The 21,393-nt window shown below is 50.6% G+C and overlaps 1 protein-coding gene across 2 annotated transcripts in view; it reads right to left on the minus strand.

The window, feature by feature from the left end:
- Nucleotides 1-9,205: 9,205 nt before the first annotated feature.
- LOC130204729 (fidgetin-like) overlaps nt 9,206-21,393 on the minus strand; it is a 69,726-nt gene continuing 57,538 nt past the window's right edge. For both annotated transcript variants that reach the window (XM_056431676.1, XM_056431674.1), the window contains exon 3: nt 9,206-13,721. In XM_056431676.1, coding sequence (XP_056287651.1) covers nt 11,464-13,721 — 2,258 coding nt within the window. In that variant the 3' untranslated portion in view covers nt 9,206-11,463. The remainder of the gene's footprint in view (nt 13,722-21,393) is intronic.

The following is a 21,393-nucleotide window of genomic DNA, read 5'->3' on the forward strand; positions in this document are numbered from 1 at the left end:
TATGGTGACAGAGTTCATCGGGATGAGCTGTTAGAGAGTAGCATATATCATATGGACAGAATGTCAGTGTGCATGTATGTATCAAGCTACTAGATCCACTTATTTCACTTAGTTTGTCATCATGGGGGAAGTGCAGTGACTGGAGCAGGAGGTTCGCGCCTCTTTAATCTTACTGACTTTGTTTGAAAATCAAAGTTAGCTTTAATGTAGCCAATTAATGATTCAGTCACTTTTTGGGATGAATGTTCTCTGAACCGGCGGAGCGTTACTTAATCGAGTCTCGGTTAAATAAGTCTTCAGAAATGGCTCCAATTACTTCTCTGTAACTAATTGATCTTGCCTGGAACAACGGCACCGGTAGAGCAGTCCCAGCAGGACACGGGCCTCCCCTCCAGGAAGGCCAAACGCAAACGCTGCCACTAATTGAAATTATTTCGATTAATACGGAGGCCTAATGGGGGCTAAGTATGCGGCGTCACAGCGGGCCGCGCTCCCCTCCCTCCGTCTCCTTGTTGTTTCGACACGCCGCCTCTCGTGTTTTGACAACCTCGCCCTCCTCGCGGTGCACAAAGCAACAATTCATTCTGCGGAGAAGAACGAGCAGGCGTGTCGGAGACAGAGAAAAGAAGAAGGGAAAGAAAAGAAAAAAGAGGAGCTCGCAGCGGGGCGATCGATAAGCAGAGTCGGAGCTGTGATTTATTTACCGCTGTGTGTTATGTAGAGGCGAGAGGAGGGAGGAGAAACAGCCCTCCGATAGGGCCACGGGCAGCCGACATAATGGGGCCCTCTCAATCTTCAGTGAGTGGCTTGTTGGATTGTCAGGCAGGTTTCCGCCGGTGTTCAAAAGCGCTATCCGATCAAACCCCCGAGACGCGGGCGACCAGACAGATGATTACTCACTGTAAACGATCCAGGAGGGGCGGAGGAGGGAAGAAGAGAGGAATAACTACAGCGGATACTGATGACTCAATAGACTCCGCGACAGACGATTCCATTTGTGTCCAGATTAAGTGTTGTCTTTCTCGGATCAATCATATCGCGGGGCCTCTTATTGAGCATAAAAAGCATGTTTAATGTCATTAAATCCGGATCCATTCCCCCCCCCCACACACACTCTCTCTCTCTGTTCCTCGACCAGAAGCTTGCACCCATCTGGCTGCCGGCCTCCTCCAGTGTGAGTGTGTGTGGGGGATGGGGAGATGTGAGTTGTGTTGTTGGTGGCGGAGGAGGGGAGGCGCAGGAAAGGCATGGGTGAACAAGAGGAGATGGGAGAAGGAGAAAAAAAAAACTCGGAGGCAATCATTTCTGGCAGAGCGGCGGCAGTGTGTGTTTTCATTTTTTTCCCTCTGTAATTTCAGACAGTTTGGACATGGCCGCCGCTCAGCGAGGCCCAATAACAGTTTACAGACTGCTGATGTCATCGCATTTGAACAAACTTCTCAATCTGGAGTGACCTTCGACGGGCGGCTCAAACCCCCCCCCCCCCCCCCCTCATCTCTGAGCACAAGTCGCCGATAACGGGGAGAGGGGGCTGTTTTATTACAGGGATTTTACTACGAGTACATACGGGATTTACATAATGTTCTGCTCCTGTACAGTAATGAGGAATGTCTGGTATCCTCGAAAGATAAACAAACCAACGGAAGAGGGGTTTCTGGTAAAATGCGGCGATGGAAACATCCCTCTTCAATATATATGTGCACTGAATGTAATTAACACGCGAACAAAGACATGATTTGCATGAGTGACGCCGTCCACGGCTTCTTGCTGACTCGGCCTTATCTGATGGGAAACTCTCAGAGCCCCCCCCCCCCCCCGTTGAAGGCGGGTCCGATCGAATCAGATGCGAGTCGTGAATTTTTTTTTAGCGTGATAAATCAATAATATTCTAAAATTGGAGGATTTTTTCCCCGTACTCTCATCTTTCATGAAACAGTTTGTTAAAATGGGCACAGATTACTTTTTTTTTCCTGAAATGTTTGTACATTTTATTTCCCAGCATGCAAATCACCTACCTGTGTGATCCAGGAGCCGATGGGATGGACCTGTGGAGGAGCCCGAGGTTGACACGCACCCCATCAGTCAGCCCCCCCCAGATCTCCCCTTTCCATCCCACCTTCAGTCCCCCCCCCCTGACTGACAGCTGTTGATTTGGATCTCTCCATCACGCGGCGGATAAAGGAGGGATTCAGGCCTCATTCCTGTCCTCCGCCGCTCCGCTCTGGCCTCCCGTCCCCGGCGCAAACGCAATTCCCGGCCACCGGACTTCTCACCGGGGCCTCGCTAATGAAGTCATTCCCGGCACACATGATTGGGTGAGATTGCCACACCACGCCGCCGCCCCCTCCCCCTCCCCCCTCCCATCTCCCATCCCCCCATCCCCGCCGAGTGTACTCATGTGGAAACAGCAAGTGGTTGTGTGCGTTTTTCTTCGTCTTTTTTTCTTCTTCTCCCCACGCGTTCATCCATCTCCTCCATGTGTGTGTGTGTGAGTACTCGTTCAACACGTGTGTGTGTGTGTGTGTGTGCGTAGGTGTGTGTTCTTAACTTAAGCTAACACAGCCTGACTGGCTACTAATTGGATGTCTCCATCGGCAGTTATACACGATGTGGCATTATAGAGGCGAGAGGAAAATCACGTCGAGAAGCTACACCTCCAGCGCTGCGTGGAGGAGGGAGGAGAGCAGGAGGGATTCTCCTCGCAGGAAAGGAAGAAAAGAAGAAGAAGGGATCAGATGATGGGACAGTGTGCGCTGTAATAAAATCAATCAGAGGCAGGAATGGAGTTATTCCAACCCGTCCGTCACGGCCTCGGGAGACGGAAGGCTTTGATGATTAATGATCGGCGGGAGCGCAGACAGCTAATGAAGCTCTCGCAATAACACGAAATATAAAAAAAAACATCCACTCTCTAAAAGAAGAAGAGACGGTGTCTTTGTGGAGGCGCTCAGCTTAACGCGCATCACGGGCCCCGAGAGTTCACTCAGCAGGAATCCTCCGGAGACGAGCTCGCCGGCTGTCAGTCGGTCGGCCTGCCACTCACCGCTAACACGACAGCCCGTCCCCGAGCGCCTGGGAACGCTCGGCGGGCGCCAATCTGACAACACGGTGTGTGTGTGAACACACACACACACACACACACAAAACACGTTTTCTGAAGGGACCCGTCCTGTGACGCCGGGCTCCTTTTAGGTTTTATTGTATGATATTCGGGTGGCGGGCATCGGTCTGGCTCCGCCCCCTCCCCCGGCTTATTTTGTTGCCGCCTCTGGCGCTGCCGGGTTGATAGCCGCCAGCTGGTGGAACCTAAAGAACATCTCTGATCTGGAATAGTGAGTGACGCCCTTTAGATAAGAGGGAGGTACGAGGGAGGTATTCACCCACGTTATTAATTATTACCCCCCAATCAGAGCTCATTCCCGGTGTGATTTAGAACCTCTGATAATAAAGTGTCAATTAATAAGCCTCCAGCAGATGATTTGCATGACAATAAATGCAACGCATTATCAATATGCCAACATCATGCATTATTAAAGATGCAGGTCATTAACATAATCATATATTTGCATAATCAGGACCCCATTTGCATGTGAGATGTTCTGGTGAACCACACAGGACCTCGCAGCTTCTACGTGGCTCTACCAGCGGATCCGTTGCTTCTCTCTCTCCTTATGGATACATTTTCATCTCTCCATCCATATTATGGACTCTGCTTCCTCCCCGGACCTGGCTGGGTCTGGAGCTGGTCCTGGCTCCTGGCCTCCTTGCCCCTGACCTGGCTTCCTTCCCAATGGCCCCGCCTCCTCATGGATGGTGGAGGTCTGGATCGTGGTCCATGCCTACGACTCATTATTCATAATGTCTGTCATATTCATGGAATGTGTTGTAACGCTTCCTTCTGGTCACATGACATCTATTCTTCTGATCCTCCTCTGTTGCTCTCCCGGAGAGTTCTTCTCTTTTTTCCCCGTGAAAGTTGTATTTGCTTTTTAAATTCCGATTTGACATAAGATACAAATATACATAAAATACGAAGCGTTATTGATTAAAACATCCAACAGTATGCTAAGTAGTTCAACCAGTGACACCTCACATTACAATTCTACTCACACGCTATGCATCACCAACAGAAATCACTAATATGCAATAACAACCAATCACAGGCCGGCATGAGCTTAATACTTTGAAATCTGACAAGAAAAAAAACTTATTATATAAAGAATAAAATGCACTCTCGCTCAATGTCGTCCATGAAGAGCTGTACAGGTACTGCTGACCATGAAGAGCTGTACAGGTACTGCTGACCTTCCCAACATGTGTCAGGTTACTTAGAAAGTCTCTGACGGACGGATTGACTCCACAGGCTCTCAACACGGCGTTGGCTGAGCAGCTAACGGTGCTGACGGAGCTGAGCGGGTCGACCCCAGGACCGAAAGGTCGGCGTCCTGAGACACAGAAGGGGAGGGGCTTCCTTCTCTGCTCGATCGATCAGATTATTAGTATTAACTTGTACATGTTAGCCCGATTGGTCACTTATGGCTACTGAGTGTTGCCTTCAGGTACAGACGAAGACAAGCGCTCATTTGGAGTCGTGTTTTAGGCCAACCGGATGAATAAAAGTGCAATTATTCTTATAAAAACATACTTTTATCTCCCGTTTTTGTCCCCACCAACTCCCAAAAGGGAAATATTGTTCTCGTGTGGTGTTCATGGCGAGCAGGAAGCGTCCCGGGGGGTCGAGAGGGAAACGCTGCCCACGAGACCCGTGACCCCCGACGCCTAAAAACCATAAACACCGAGCCGGAAGACGCTTTACGGTTATCCTCCGTGCTCCTTCACCTGTAATTAATAACCGTATGAACATCTTATTTACCTTTACTCACGTTCTCAGCCCCGCACGGAAAGACGTCAACAGGAAGTAGACAACGTGATTAATTTTCAAACGGTGCGTTCGAGTGCACACCGTGATTCCCATCATTAAATCCGAGGTGTGGGTTGTGGCGTTCAAAGTGAAGCGATGTGGTGAAACAAAGCGGAGGCACTTAGCATGTGTTCCGCTAGTTAGGATTCCCTCTCAGCGGTAAGACGCCGATTCTGAGCGTCTGCCGGGAAACAAGCGGAAGGTCAAGAACACGAACAATAGATGTTGATTCCAATTATGTGCGAAGCATTGAACACAACGCGCTAATGATGGCGTTTGTGTCGGGAGAAAAAAGGTGTTTACGCGCCGGCGGAACGCTTTATTAGGGAGAGGCTTTTATTTCCATAACGGCTGATAAGACTTCAAATGATTCGGTGGAAGTAATCGCGGCGGTGGCGTGTTTATCGTCGTCGTGTTTGTCGTCGTCGTGGTTATCGGCGGCGGCGCCGCGGCGAGACAATCGAGACGAGGATGAGAGCACGTTTTGAAATGCAGCGCAGAGGCGCAACGAGACTTCAGGAGCAAAACCAGACTAAATGATTCTCTCTCTCTCTTTTTTCTTCTTCTTTTCTTTCATAAATGGCTCCTTGTTTTATTCACTCACGCCACACGCACACAAAAAAGAAGTAGAAGAAGAAGAGAGAAAAAAGGCCGTCGTTTTCAATTAATGAAGAGGTCCTGCGGGATGTGGATTAACCGTGATGCCTTCAGGGCCCAATCTCACACTGAGGCTGCACCGTGGTCGGCATGGAGGAAGTCTCCCCCCCCCCCCCCTCCCACACACACACACACACCCCTCCTACCTCCATCCTTTCCTCTCTCCTGAGGTGAGTTGCTTCAGCCATTAGTGGCGGGGGAGATAAAACTGTAAGTGTTGCTCCCAATTAGTGCTTCAGTGACCGCTCTGCGCCTCCTCCACCGAGAGGCCTGCGAGGAGGAGGAAGAGGGTGGAGCGAGGGAGGGTGGTTGGAAGCGAGGGAGGAAGCGAGGGAGGGAGGAAAGAAGCCAGGGAGGGAGGATGGATGGAGGAAGAGAGAGATGCAGGAAGCGAGGGAGGAAGGAAGGGAGCGAGGGAGTGAGGGAGGAAGCGAGGGAGGGATAGTAAAATGGAGGAAGCGAGGGAGGAATGAAGCGAGGGAGGGAGGTGGGAAGGGAGGGGGGAAGGAAGCCAGGGAGGAAGGGAGGAAGGTAGCGAGGGAGAGATGGAGGAAGTGAGGGAGGGAGGGAGGGAGGGAGGAAGGAAGCCAGGGAGGAAGGGAGGATGGACGAAGCCAGGGAGGAAGCGATGGAGGAAGCGAGGGAGGGAGGAAGCAATGGAGGGTGGGTGGGAGGGATCAAGGAAACGAGGGCGGGAGGGAGGAAGGGAGGCGGTGACAAATCGTGAGGATGGATGTCGGCGAAGGAGAGAGCGGCACGAAAGACGGCGGCTTTGGAAGGGAATAAAGAAAGGGAGCGGGTTAGAGGGGTAGCTCGATGAACAGAGGACAAGAGATGAGAGAGAAGGGGTGTGTGGGGGGGGGGGGGAGAGAGAAGTGACACAAAAAGAGCGTCTGCAGCTCCCTGAGTGGCGAGACAGCGCCCATTAACATTTAACGGCGCTCGCGCCGCGCCGCGGAGGTTAGGATGCAAATGAGGAGGAATTAAAAGCGGCCAGAGGTTTGTCAGTGATGGATTGCAGTCGGCCGCCGCTCGCCGCCGCTCGTCGCCGCTCGCCGCCGCGTCCCCGTGTCCATCACGGGCGATTACTGTATAATTAAACCTTATTCCTGGACTCTGCGGCGCATAATTACCGTGTGGGAGCGTAACCATCATCTAAGAGCTCCGCAAAAAGCTTTAGCATTTAGCGGCTGCAGCGCCGCGCGGGCCGCGGACAGAGAGGCCGATGCCGCCCGGCAACAGAGCCGTCACTTTTAATAAGAGGGTGGGGGGGATCAGGCGACAGTGTGCTGATTATAGGAAAATTAGGCTTTTAAGTGGTAAAGTCCTTTGTGTTATTTGCATAATTTATTCCGGCTTTACACCCCCAGCTCTGGTTTTCCTTCTCTCTCTCTCTCTCTTTTTTTGCGAGCTGAGGGCAATTTCCTCTCCTATTTGAACGGATTGCACATTTAAGACTACTTAAGGAGGAAAATGATCACTTAGCATATTTTAATTGTCGCGCGCAAAAAAAAGAGGGGGAAAAAAGACAATAGTGAGCAAGAGGAGCGAGGGCCCTTTAAAGTGCCTGGCCCACCTCGGGACCTCCACACACACACACACACACACAGCATATGTATCCTCGTAGTGAACAACACGTGAAACCTTTGAATCGCAAATATAATGAAGAAGTCTGCTCCTGATTTGGATTTTTGAAAACTAACTTCAATGATCCCTTCCTCCATCCACCCACCCTCCCTCGCTTCCTTCCCCCCTCACTTCCTCCCTCTCCCCCTTCCTCGCTTCTTCCATCCATCTCCCCCCCCCCTGCCTCGCTTCCTTCCTCCCTCGCCCGAGACCCACTGCAGCTTTACCGAGCTGCTTCAGTATTTATAAAGCTCGCTACGGCACACAATAAATATAAAGATGAGGATCACGTCTCTTCTTGCTGGTTGCCTCGCGTGTGATGGAGAAAAAGAAAGGTAGAGAATAAAAAAGGGAAAAGCGTGTGTGTGTGTGTGTGTCACAGATAATTCCTGATCATGGCTAGCATATTTCAAAAGTGGTGAAATAAAGAAAGCAGCAGCCTCCCGCTGCCCTCTGACCCCTGGCGGAGCGCGGTGAGCTTCCCCCGGTGTAATGACAGAGGCCCGCCGCCCCCCCCACACCCCTCTGCCGGCTATATAATGATACCTCGGCAGCGCGGCGGGCTAATGCACATCATTTTCATTAAGAGCGCTCGCGTAATCCAAATTCTTTGTGATGGCGGAAGATAATTAATGCTTTAATGTTTTGGTCTTGCCACTCTCGCCACAGCAAGAGAAATGAATTGTTACATTTTAATGAGAGCGGCGGCGGCGGCGGCGGCTTCCCGCGCAACACGGATGATTTTATAATTGCACACAGGGGTGACTAACTCAAGGCTCATTAGGACGATTTTTCAGCTGGGCTGTTTTTTGGCAGGACAATACAATATATTTCCCGTTCGACTGATATAAATAAATTCTGTAATTAATCTATTTTTTTCTTCCTTTATTTTCGGAGCCGTAATGGGACGTAAATGAGAAAGAGCAACGACACACACATAAAAAAAAGCACAATCGTCTCCGAAGAAAATGTCTTTAATGAATCGTTCTGTACCTAAGATTACATGAAAATACATCGACTGCAAGTATGGCAACATATTCACACATATAAACATGGTGCATTTGTATTGTATGTATAGGTATGTACAACAGACGACACGTTACACTCTGGTTTTAAAGTTGTGCAAGTGTGTTATATATACTAACAATTTATAAAATTCAACACACTAAATAAAAAACAGAAGAGTGTGTGCCCACGTATATGTACACATTCACACGACCACAGTAGTTCACAAAAGATTAAAGCAAATGTATCGGATTATACATTTCCAGGTCGACCCCTACTGCCCCCCCCCCCCCAAATCGCTTGAGTGTTTTTTTGCCGTGTGTGTGATAGACACGCGGTGACACACACACACACACAGGTTATGCTGCAGCCTGCGGTTGCACCATCAGCTAAATGTCTTAAGTACAGTCGTCTGAGGTAGACTGCGCAAAAAAACCTCCACGGTGTTCATCCCTCCGCTTCTTTTTTATTCTTTTCTTTTTTTGTGTCTTTTTTTTTTAATGCATTTATTATATTTTCTTTTTTCTTCCCACAAATGTCTGACATTTGGATAAACCAAATACCACGTGTGTGTGTGTGTGTGTGTGTGTTTTGTAGCCATGAGGTAGAAATGCTTTAAAGAAGAACTCTGGCGTCCAGGTTAAAAAAAAAAGAAAGAGAAAAAAAGAAGAAGAAGAAGAAGCTCGATTTTAAACACCATGTAGAAAAAAGGTCAGGACACAAAAAAGAAGGACCACGAAACACGTAACCGACAAAGCGAAGCGCGGGCCGAGAGGTTCTGGACGTCTGCCGTGGAGCCGGCGGGTTCTGGACCCTCCAGAGGATCTGCTTACACAAGGAACTCTGGTCCAGATTGTTTTGAGGGTGCTTTTCTGACGCCCCCCCCCCCTCTCCTCTATTGTGCTGCCGCCACACTGTCTTGCCTTTTCTGTCAATTTTGCTGACGCTCAGCAGAACTACCCCCCCCCACACACACACACACATCAGGTGCTGCACTGACGATGTCTGGCCCAGAGATCTCGCCTGAACACGCGCTATGTAGCTCCTACTTAACACTTTATATATCTACTTATTTTTTTAAAGCCGGATGTACAGTAAAAGTGTAAAAAAAGCGGATCATCGATCTCCTTCAGGAATAAATAGCAGACGGACGAAGCGGATACACCTCAACAAAAACAATAATTGCACTCAAGAAGCTTCAGTGCAGAAATAAAAATACATTCCAATGCGACACGACGGCCCAGAGACGACCTTCAGGGACGAGGACTTCTCAAGAGTCGTGCCACAGTTCCTCACTCGCGGTACAAAAGCTGTGTGTGTCCGGATGATGTGTGTGTGTAAATATAGTGACACGTTCAAACTGAGCCGTACAGTTACAGATAGGAAGCATGGAGAGAGAAAAACAGTAATTTTACTGTCTACTTTCCACGCTTGTAAAAAGCATGTAAAATGTGTGCTGGATGAGTGACCGTGTCTCATTTTAATTTCAGGAGTGGCATCCCATTCTACAGATAATCCAGTTCACGTGCAGCTGAACAGCGTGAGTGACAAGGCAACTTTGCAAAATCCGTATTTCCATATCTAGGTTGTGACACATATCAAATGCAACTTAAAAGCGGGGAGGATATTTGGAATGAGCTCCCTTAATCCTTGTTATAAAGAAAAAACTGATTTTCCTTGAACGCAACAGATGAGCAGCGTACGGATTTCCAAGACAGCATTTCTGTTTTACTGGCGTAACGAGAAGGAATGACAAGATAAGATACGCCGGCATCGATCCCCCGCGGGGAAATTCAGTGAAGTGACATTAAGTCAAACATTTAATTCGCACAAAGAGATACAGTAAATCGTCTTTGATATCACTGGGATCTAAAAGAGTAGTTTGATATTTTGGGGAAATAAGCTTATTGGCTCTCTTGGCAAGAGTTAGATGAGAATGTCGATCACCGCTCTCTTTACGAGGCTACAGCTAACCGCCCGTTAGCTAACCGCCCGTTAGCTGAGCAGCACGTAAAACCACAAATTGCTTCAGTTTATACAAGCAAAAAAATACAAATGTTGTTAAATTCCGACCAAGCCAGGCTAGCCAAATTAAGCTAACTGGGTAACGGCACTAGCTGGATCTTCTCGTCTAAGTGAATGAGCGAATTTCCCAAAATGTCGAACTGTTCCTTTGGATTTTTTGGAGGACTTTTTCGCATCAAGTTCATCTCTCTCAGAGAATAAATCTCCGCCCACTGAATAAAATGACAAATGAGCTGGTCATTTGTGCAGAAGTTAGCCGACGAACTGATGGCGACTCCGTGCGGCCGAACCACGGAGCCGAGATCGCTTGTATAAACAATGCAGATTATGGTTGTTTCAATAAATATACAACTCCCATCATCGCTTCAAGAAACCCCCTAAAAATGTAACAAGCTATGGAAATAAGTTTCAAGATTGGTAAAGTGAAAACAACTCAAGCACCTGCTGTGCGAGGAAAATAAAAAATAAATGTTTGAACTCTCGCTTTTGATTACGACCCCTCATTCCAGAAAATATCTCGTACATTCATCGTCACCTCTTCGCTAATTATCCTGAACCGTCGAGGCACGGATGACTAAACATGAACCAAAACCACTTTGGGGTCTCCCCTCAGATCTTAGTGCTTTCCCCCCCCCCATCAAGATACCTTCAGGTACAATTCACTCACGCTTTCCTGAGTTTTGTTTGTTACGTTTGTTCGTGTCAGAAGAGATGAGTCCGGGCCCAGACTACTGCCGCCCTGACCGGTTACTAGCAGGACAATAAAGATCATGGCGACTGTCAATCCTCCTCTGAATAATCGTCAGCTCGTGCCGTGAATGTAGATCGTGAGGCAAATAAACAAAAGTAAGAAAATCAGAAAGCGCCACTTCAGGCACTTGGATAGCCAACGAAATCTCAAGAACAAGAACATAACGATTTATGTACACAGACACTGGGGCGTCTCTTCTGAAGCCAACTTGCTTGCAATGTGTAAACAATGCCTGGCTTTCTGGAGTGTCGAGCGTTCAAATTAAAACCCTTGCTCATGAACTGCAAACCTGCCAGTCGTCGGATCAAACCAGATGAAACCAGATCAAACCAGCTCTCCCAGTCTAAAACCTGCTTGTGAGAACTCGGTGGGCTCGCGTTGGCCTTCTGCGTGCCTCTCCCTCCAGCACAATGCTTCTGCCCTGAGGGGAGGAATTTTGGATGCCTCTTTTTTTTTCTCAAGGGCGGAATCTATCTTTTCACTGGCTACAGCCGAACATTTTGTTCCACTCAGTGTACGTGTCGATCTCCTTCTGTGATATACTGGCTTGGAATTTACAAAAGACACTCTCAAAGTCCTGGTAGGTGAGGGGCCTGACCTGTCCCCGGGGCATCATACCCGACATGTCCATGCCCTGCGCAGAGACGTGCAACAGACCCACGAGGGCCTCCTGGCAGAGTCTGGCCAGGTCCAGGCCGGAGAATCCCTCGGTACGCTGGACCAGCAGCGCCAGCTCCTCCTCGCTCAAGCAGTATTTGTGCTGAGACTGAGCCAGGAGCTGACCCACGATCTGGTGTCGGGCTCCGGCATCCGGCAGGGGCACCAGGACCCTCCGAGCAAAGTACCGGCGCAGCCCTTCGTCCATGTCCTGGGGTCTGCTCGTGGAGCAAACCACCAACACTTGGTTGCCCGCGTCCTCGCCGGAGCCCATGAGGAGTGAGTCCAACTGGGCGAGGAGCTCCCCCTTCAGCCGCTTGATGGGGCTCTCTTCGCTCAGGTGTGCCGACAGCAGCATGTCCACCTCGCTGATGAACAGAACAGAAGGCTGCCGGCAGCGTGCCACGAGGAAGGACGCCCGGATAATCTTCTCCCCCTCTGCCAGCCACTTGGTGGCCAACGTGGAGCCGCTGAGCTGGAGGAAGGGAGCCCCCAGCTGGCTGGCCAGGCAGCGACCCAGCAACGTCCTGCCGCTGCCCCTGGGGCCAAACAGCAACAAGCACCGCGGGGCGGGTCCTAAACTGCTGAACATGTCCGGGCGCAGAATGGGCCACAGGACCTCCTCCTTCAGGGTCGCCTTGGCCACTTCTAGTCCTGCAATGTCAATCCAATCCACTGGGGGGCCCTGCTGGACGATTTCAGAGGTAACCATGTCTAGAAGGTGGGGGTCACTGGTTTTTAGCTGCTCTTCGGCAGGCCGGGAGGAGGAAGTGGACGAGGAGGAGGTAGGCCCTGGCGCCGAGTGGGAGAGGTGGATCCGGTGGTCATCGGCGCTTTGCTCACTGAGGGACGGGGAGGTGAAGCTGGCTAGAGAATCGGTTGAGCGGGAACCCCCCAGGGTGGAGGTGACATAGGCCGGTGGAGTCAGCGGACCACCCGTCGCCTGGCCGCCGTACTTCCTCTGCTGTTGCTCCGAGGGCATCGTGGACTGCTTCTGAGGATTAAAAGGCAAAGACGGCTTTTCGGCACCTCTGTCGAATCCTCCACCCCCGGCGCTGTTGGAGCCTCCGTTGGCGCTGCTGCTGTCAGCTATTCTGTACATGGGGCTCTCGGCGGCGCTCCGGGCCTGGCCGTAGCCAAAGTTCCCGTAAGCGGAGTCGATCTCCCCTTGGCCTGTCATGTAGAAGGCTTTCCTCTTCAGTGAGTTGGAGGAGCTGCTGTTGAGAGGTGTGGGGGCGATTGGGGTCAAGTTGTGGCTCTGGTATGGGTATCCAGGTAAAGCAGAAGAGGGGGGGAGGGGTGTAGGCGCAGCGATGCCTGAGGGCAGGTATGAGGATGGAGGGGGCGCTCCCCCAGGGCTGTATCCTGGCCCGACTGAGCTCTGAGCCGAGTAGCCTGCCGGGGGGTAATTATAACTAGACAAGTTCGGGGAGCCTCCGTTGTACGATGGGACTAAAGTGGGGTGGGAGGGCGGCGGAGGGGCCGGGTGCAGGAGCCCAGAGCTGTGCAGCGGGGAGGGAAGCGCCGGAGCCGGGGCGGACTGTGAGCTGTAACTACTGTGCAGGTAGGAGCCGCCGTATGGGGGGCCGTAGTCCTGAGAGGCCATGGTGGCGGTGTGGCTCCCGCAGCCGCTGCTGGAGTAACTGGGCTCGCTCAGGGTGCTGGAGGCCAGGCCCGGGGAGCTGCACATGCCAGACGCCACATCTGAGGCCGCCGCCACGCCTCCCTTTCGGATGGAAACCCCCTCAGGGATGCAGCTCATGGGGTAGACGCCATCCTGCCAGGGCTCCGATTCAGCTTTGCGTCCGTTCATCACCCCGGGGACCTCAGAGTTATAGGAGCCGGGCATCTCCAGGATGCCGGAATACTTCTCGGCGTACTTCTTGAGCAGGTTGGAGGCGGTGAGGGCCGAGATGTCGTCGTTGGCCCAGGCGTACTGGTAGGCGGCGGAGTGCTGCAGGTGGCCGGGCACCGCCCTGTAGGCCTCAGCCTTGTGGGCCGGCGAGCGAGTGGTGGAGGAGATGTCGAAGTGCTGTTCGGCCCACTGGCTGTGCTCGGGGGTCCACTGCATCTTCAAGCCTGAGAGACACGGAGACAGAGACCACCGCATGTTAGAATACCGTTTTAGCAAGAATTAAAAAATGGCAACACCTTCAAATTGCCTGCGATTGAGGGCGGTCACTTCAGAAGGCGAGACTCATCAGGAGGCTCGTTCGGCGTGGGGCTCTTTTCCTCCATTTTTCTTCCCGATTAATATTTTCGAGAGGGTTTGGTGTCCAATCGGCACATAAGTTGTTCATTTCTACAGATCCTAAAATGGACAGAGTGGGTGTCGGCACCGAGGGATTGTGGGATGGATGGTTACGGCCCTAATGCACCCCGGCCAGACCAATAAGACAGAGGCATTGAGGGTCACTCTGTAATCCCCGGCTCATCTGAGGTGGCTGGAGATGGGTTTGAAAATGCGCCTCGCAGAGTACCACACACACACACACACACACACACACACACACACACACACACATCCACCCCCTCCCTTTGCTTATGATGCTTTCATCGTACACACACACCCGTGCTCAGACACAGGAAAGAAAACTACCTATGCCTGCACTCAGGCGTGCTGGCACGCTCACACACACACACACACACACACACACACACACACACACACACACACACACACACACACACTGGCGGCAGTGTCCAGTCGTCGCCGTCGGTAGCTCCCCGAGAGCGTGCGCTCTTTTTTTTTTTTTTTTTTTATTTTTTTTTTCTTTACAAACACAACGCCACAACAAACAACATACCAGCACACTTTTGGACATAAACTTTGCGCAAAAAAAGCGGTTTTGTCCTTTTTTCACCCTTTTTTTCGATCCGGCGATTGTGCGGGCGGGGAGAAACAACAACACAACAGTGAGCCACAGTGTGGGGGGGACGAAAACATCGAGAAACGGACATCGAGAGAGGAAGACTGAATTGAGAACAGACACCTTTGCAAGCCTCACTGCCACTTCTTGCCCAGCTCCCTTCTGAAAACGAATAGTCTCTGGAAAATTTTATAAGATGGATTAGGTAGGGCAAGGATTGGACATAACATCTTTTTGTCTGTCTGAAATTGGCTGACCCCCCTGGTGCCGGGATCTCTGTTATGGTGCCGAGAGTATCCGCTGTTTTCAGTCCTTGCAGGAAGACGGAAGAAAAAGTAAATCTAAGGGGTGAGGTGGTGTCAGGGTGGAACAACATGTGGTGAGAACAACACAGACTCTTTCGTTCCTGAAACTCTTTAACCTGGAATGACGATCTCTCTACCTTCCGCTACCTTCGCGGGAGTTCATGTTCAGCTCGCACCATCACACAGCCGTCTACACTCCACCACAAGCGACCTCCGCCACACAGCGGACCCCATGCACGAGCACTTTCGGACCTACTCAGACGGCCTACGTGGGCGGGTGGTGGGTGGTGGCTGGGCAACGGCTGTGGTGGTGGCTGGGGACACCAACACCAAAAACCCAAAAAAAGTCAACGAAACACCAGACCGAATAACCTATTCGGACAGGCTACGCCACCACTGCTCTCTCCACTGGTTATCCTCTCTCCTCCGTTAGTCTTTCTGTCCGACTCCTCCGTTAGGGACTGCGGGCCATTTTTAAACAAGGATATCAGGGAAGCGGTAGAAGACGAGAGCTGAGCGAGGGCTAATCAGTAGTTGAGCGAGGGACATGATCCAGTCGAGCTCCAGTTGCCGATTGGATCCAATCCAGTTCCAGTTCGCCAGTTCCAGTTCCAGAAGCAGCAATGAGCATGAGAGCAACGCTTAGTATGCACCAGCATCCATAAGGCTCATCAAGCCCCCGGTCTACCAAAGCATGACCAAAGCCCGTGTCCATCCGTGGAGCATAGGATGCATGTGTGCGCCTGCAGAGCTGTCTTGTATCCGCTACATGGACGAAAGTATCCGGCAACACATGGACGAGTACACAAGGCGGCGGTCTATGGAGGGAGGTACGCGGACAGGAGCGAGACCAGAGACAGCAGCGGGAGGGCGAATGCAGGCCAGGCCCGGAGAGCAGACCGCCACGGACGGGGGGGCTACGGCGACGAGTGCACTTGACTGCTTGGACCACTACCTACACTGTTATTATTAGCATTTGCCTGAACTACCTGAGACAGACTTCGCCGGCTTGACGGCAACACACTAACAACAACACCGCCTCTTAGTCCGAACGAGCACACACCTTCTGGCCAGTGTGACTGGGGGAGGAGGGAAAACACTCTCTGTGAGCGAGGTCTCAGGAGGAGAACAACTAGGAGGGCTGAAGGCCCAGGGTCGGTCCAGCCCTGGCGATCCAGATCAGATATTGTCCCTGTGCCACAACTATCAACCTCTCCTCCCCTTGGCACTCCAGCCACTATTGTCCTCTGGCTGCAGAAGAGATCCACTGTCCCAAGAAATGAATCTGCCTCCAGCATCTCACCTCGGTGGTCATGCATGCTTGCTCACCGGTGGTCATGAAATGCTTGGTCTTCCTGGATTGGACCCAGAGGCTGATGGCATCCTACAATCCGACCCTCCTCCCCTCCCAGATCTTGCCTGCCACACAGATACATTTGGACAAGCACTGCCCCCCTGCACATGTCTCATCTGGACAGCCAGAGGGGGCCACATCTGGACATTTCATTGACTTCAGGGTGGTCAGCCAACTGCTGGGTCCTGTCAGAGTCACAGCCGTCTTGATTGTGGGACTGAACACCTGAACCACCCTGCATCCTCCTGGACTTCCTGACTGCCCCAGGGTGGACAGTCTGGACTGTGATCCACACCTCCTGGTCCTCACCCTGAACACCAGATCCCCCTCCACAGCGTCCTCTCCCCCTCACTGTACACCACACACATCATCTACTGGAGGCAGCCACACACCATCACTGTGATCTCCGGCGAACACACAGTGGTGGTGGGGCACCAAAGGACAGCCTCTGGAACCCACTGATGTGCCTGATCAACTCACTCACTGTCAGACAAGGGCAGAACCTGGAGGAAGTTGCTGATCTTCCAGAGGGCCAGGAGACAGAGACAGAGGGGAGGATCACCACTGGGGAAGGAGGACAGGAGGACTTGTGGGAGGGAGAGGGCAGCTCTACCTCTGGTGAGATCAGGGATCTCCACCATGCACAACAAACAACACAAGCACAAGTACTCTCAGGTGCAGGGCCCAGAAGGAACTGCAGATGGCCACAGAGAGGTTGAACACTCCCAGAGGATCAGGCTGGCCTACTGAGGCGCTGTCAGCAGGACTGACAGGAAGCACAGAGCCTTTGGCAACAGCTGAGCTGAAGAGGCACCTGCTCAGCTGGAGCAGGAACTGAGTCTGGCCACTTTGGACCCACACACCCACACTAACTAGGCTGTGAGGCAGAAGGACAGGACTGCAGAGAGTTGGGATCGAGGCTCACCACACCAACACACCAGAGTGCAGCAGGAGCTGTGTTAGAGAGCTGCAGGCGTGCAGCTGCAGCAAGGATGACAGAGACTGACTTGCCCAGCAAGCAGGCCATCACACACACACACACACACAGGCCAGGACACACACATACACACACACACACTCCACACACACACACACACACACACACACACACACAACACACACACATACACACACACACTTTTTGTAAATAGTGTTCTTGTTGCTGCACACCACACACATGTACACACCATCACACACTCACTCACTGCACAGTGTTGTTTTCATTTCACATTTCTTGTGTGTGTTTGTGACAACACACACACACACACACACTTGAACACACACACACTTAAACACACACAAACGCACACACACACACACACACACACACACACACCTCACGTCCACTGACCTAGACGGACAAACCCAGGGCGCGCGCACAGGAGCTGCAGCGAGCAATGAATTACAACACATTGGGTCTCAAGCTTAGTTCCTGTCTGCACGGCTCCACCTTGACCTCTCTCTCTCTCTCTCTCTCTACCGCTCTCTTTACCTTCCTGTCTGCCTCTCTTCTTCATGCCTCCCTGCCGCCCTGTCTCCCCCCCACCTCCGCCTCTCCTCTTTGCTTTTTGTTGTTGTTGTTGGTGTCGTCCATTTTCCACCCCTGCCGCTAGATCCTCCTTTACTTCTCTTCACCTCCCTTTTTATTCTGACTCCCATCTATTTCGATACATCTCCCATTTCATTCCCTTTCTTCCTCCGTGGCCACCCCTCCTCTTATTTACTCCCTGTGTGCTCGCTTCGCCTCCTCCCCCTCCTCCTCCTCCCCTCCCCTCGCTCCATCTCATCTCAGACACACTCACCTGGCTCTCTCCTTTATTGCCTCAGGAGGCTGGAGAGCCACTGTTTCCTTTAATCCCGGCCAATGCCATCTGCAAACACCGGCGCCGTCTCGCTATCAAAGCCGCGGCGGCATCAAAGGCCGGACGGGGCGTAAATCACAGCCGCCGCGGCAGATTGAACCCCCGTTTGATTTGACTTAGTGCACACAAATAAAGGATAATATCGGTGTCATTTAGGCGGCTTCCTCCGACTTATTGACCGGCTGCGGATGCTCGTCGGGGTCCACAGCCTGGGGTCCGCCGAGCGGATTGCTCGCTGTGTTTGTGTGAGTGGATGCACAATGAAACCCATTCATCGAGAACATCTTCCCCCTTCCTCCCGTCCACTTATGCCACCGCAAACACACACACACACACACACACACATGCGTTCACACTCTCTTGCTCTCTTTTTCCGAGGCCCTGTGTTTGTTTGGTAACAACACTGTGGAGGAAGGGATGAGGGGGGGGGGAATCCCCAGACTCCCATTTCCACTCCGATTCTCCTCTCCAGCCATCTCTCGGGAGACGCCACTGGCTAATTAGCAGAATGGCGATCTGCTAATTGTGTTAATTTACAACATTTTAGCCGAGGGGAGTCGAGCGGGGGCTGGCAAGCCTGTCACACCCCCCCAGACAAAAGGCTGAGCGGAGGGAAGTTTTGCATGAGCTCGGCGGCTCCTTTAATATTGAGAACACAAGGAAAACATCACAAATCAGGAATACTGGACACAATTAGAGAAAATGAGGCTCTGGTTTCACAGCAGCTCATGGACACCGTGATGGTTTTAGTTTACTGTAATACACAACCTTCATTTGTCATTTCGTCAATCCTACCGAATAAAAGTGGTTGTGTATCCTCCATAACACTGAGAGGACTGGTGGCTCAACGCTACAGAGCAGAGCAGTGCTTAAGAGCTTTTAAAGTCAGGGTTGTTCTCGGTATCGTACTCTCCAACCGCACGCTTGATCCCCGGCCAACAAACACCAGCCGGCCAGTGCAGTTCATCTTTTTTATAAAGTGCACAGTGTATAATTTCAACATCGGCTCGTTCATAGATAATAAGTTGCAGCGGCAAAGTGAGGAGGGAAATAAGAAGCCTCGTCTTCAGCCCGGCTTCACGTTGCGGTTACTTCCTGGCTTGGTTTTCTTTTCTGGACTCCAGAAACCGCCATCGCACTTCAGCTAGCAGGAATAGATTGTTGCGTGTCACGAAAAAAACCCGGGTTACCGTCGAAGACGTCGCGGTAGGCGAGGTGATGTATTTCACTGATTTCAATCTAATTTTAGGAAAACGGTCAGACTAAAGAACACGCCGGCTAAATCTGTTTTGTCTGGACACGGTAAACATTTTACAAGACAGCTGACAGCTTTAACTGCTGAGTTAGAAACGCATCGGCATATTTACGTGAAATTAAAAAACTCCGTTAGCTACCAAACTAGCCGTTGCAGAGCAAGAACATAGCTTTGCTAATGCCGTTAAATCACATTCATTTATCAATTTCAATATCATTAGTATCGAATTTAATGTACTACGAAATACAAATGTACACAAACGCTTTCATTCAGTTTCCTGTTTTTAATTTTCAAAATAAAGTTTATTTTGTGAAATAGGCTTTTAGACTCAAGCGTTCCGTCTGTGTTTTGAAGTTCAGCATTACGGGATATATATATATATGCGTTTGGATGGGTGGGAATAAGAAGGATAAAAATAAATAAAAATAAAACAAGCCTCGCGAATGGCACGCGCTCCTCTTGGACAATATGTCCTCCATTTAAAGAAACATGGATCTTTCTAATTCCGCCATGAATAAAGATAACAAATATAAAAGAGTGTGTCAGGCTCCATCAGGGCTTTCATCTCCTCTATAATGAGGTTAATGCGGAGACGCAGTGATTACCCGCGCAATGCAAATGAAGGCCAAATGATAACTTGCACTATTTAAATAAGGTAATAGCGATTACTCTACGTTATTCAAATGAGGAGGGATACTTTGAACCGAGCGCTTTGAACTCGGCGCTCCGGCTCCGGAACATATGAAAGGGACGGAGGGAGGATTGACTTTGGAATCCGCGTGTATGCTCTAATTCAATGTGATGTAAACCAAGGGCAACCAGCAAAGTCACATGATGTGGCGGCGCTGGGTGGGCGGTGGCGGCGGGGGAAATATTTAAGGTGGCTACGACTCCTTTAGTCCCTATTTTTAAATTTTTTAAAGACCTTCAACGTCATTGAGAAGTCCTTGAAATCGCTGATGAAAAAAAAATGAAAAAAAGAGAGAGAAGTGGATCAAAATAAGCGCAAACATCCTTCGTTGTGTTTTAATAACAAGGTCTCTGATTTCAATTCAATTCAGATTATTTTTTATAGCCCAATATCCAAAATTATGAATTTTCCTCCTCGGGCTTTACAACCTGTACACTCACAATGCCACCAAAAACTTCCACGGCCCTCCCTTTTTTAATATATATGTGAAAAGAATTCAGTGGAGCCCCATTTGCCCTGAGTTTCTATTTGTTCTACGGTGGAATTATTGTATTCTGGACGCCATTCATTCATTCTCCCTTTCTTTTTGCTCGGGGGGAGATTCACGAGGCGTCTGGATGGACACGTTTAAGTATGAGGGTAAAAAAAAAAAAAAAAGCAAATGTGTGTTGCAGAGAGGAAAAACAAGCGAGAGAGAGAGAGAGAGAGAGGGAGAGAGAGAAAGAGAGAGAGATCGTGCACTCAGTTGAGACAACATCCAACAGAAGTCTCCTCCACCTTCCGAAGCGTCAAGCCTGCCAGCGCTTCGTTTTTTTCCCTTCTTCTTCTCCTCCTCCTTCCCATCTCACTTCTTCTCCTCCTCCTTCAGCCGCCACACGGAGAAGCCTAATCATTCTCATTACACTCGGCGTCCATCTGCATCAACAGAGCTGCCCATTACCGTTATGTGCAGTAAACAGCTCTTTAGAGGGAGCTAATGAGCTCTTTTAAGTCTGTCCGCCGTGTGATTCTGCAAGCGGGGTGTCAGAGCACACTGCCCATTTCAGTAACGTCATAATTAAGCCATGTGTGTGTGTGTGTGTGGAAGAAGAGATGCCGGCACACACACACACACACAACCTGAGACGAGACCTACAAGCGGGCGTGCCCTTTTTTGTGTGTCTCTCTAACAGACACTGAAGACCTTCGAAAAACAAGCCATCTTGTTATATTTCTATAGAAGAAGAAGAAGAAGAAGAAGAAGAAGAAGAAGTAGCCGCATGACAGGCGATAACTTCATCAAGAGAGCTGTATTCACACGCCACCGGGGAAATCTAACCGCTTATTCAAATCCTTCTCAAATACACCAGAGGGCATCTTTTAACCTCTAAATCGCTGCTCACACACACACACACACAGCAAAACCCCTGCATGT

Source organism: Pseudoliparis swirei, chromosome 14 (assembly GCF_029220125.1).
Source record: "Pseudoliparis swirei isolate HS2019 ecotype Mariana Trench chromosome 14, NWPU_hadal_v1, whole genome shotgun sequence".
NCBI classification, from domain to species: Eukaryota; Metazoa; Chordata; class Actinopteri; order Perciformes; family Liparidae; genus Pseudoliparis; species Pseudoliparis swirei.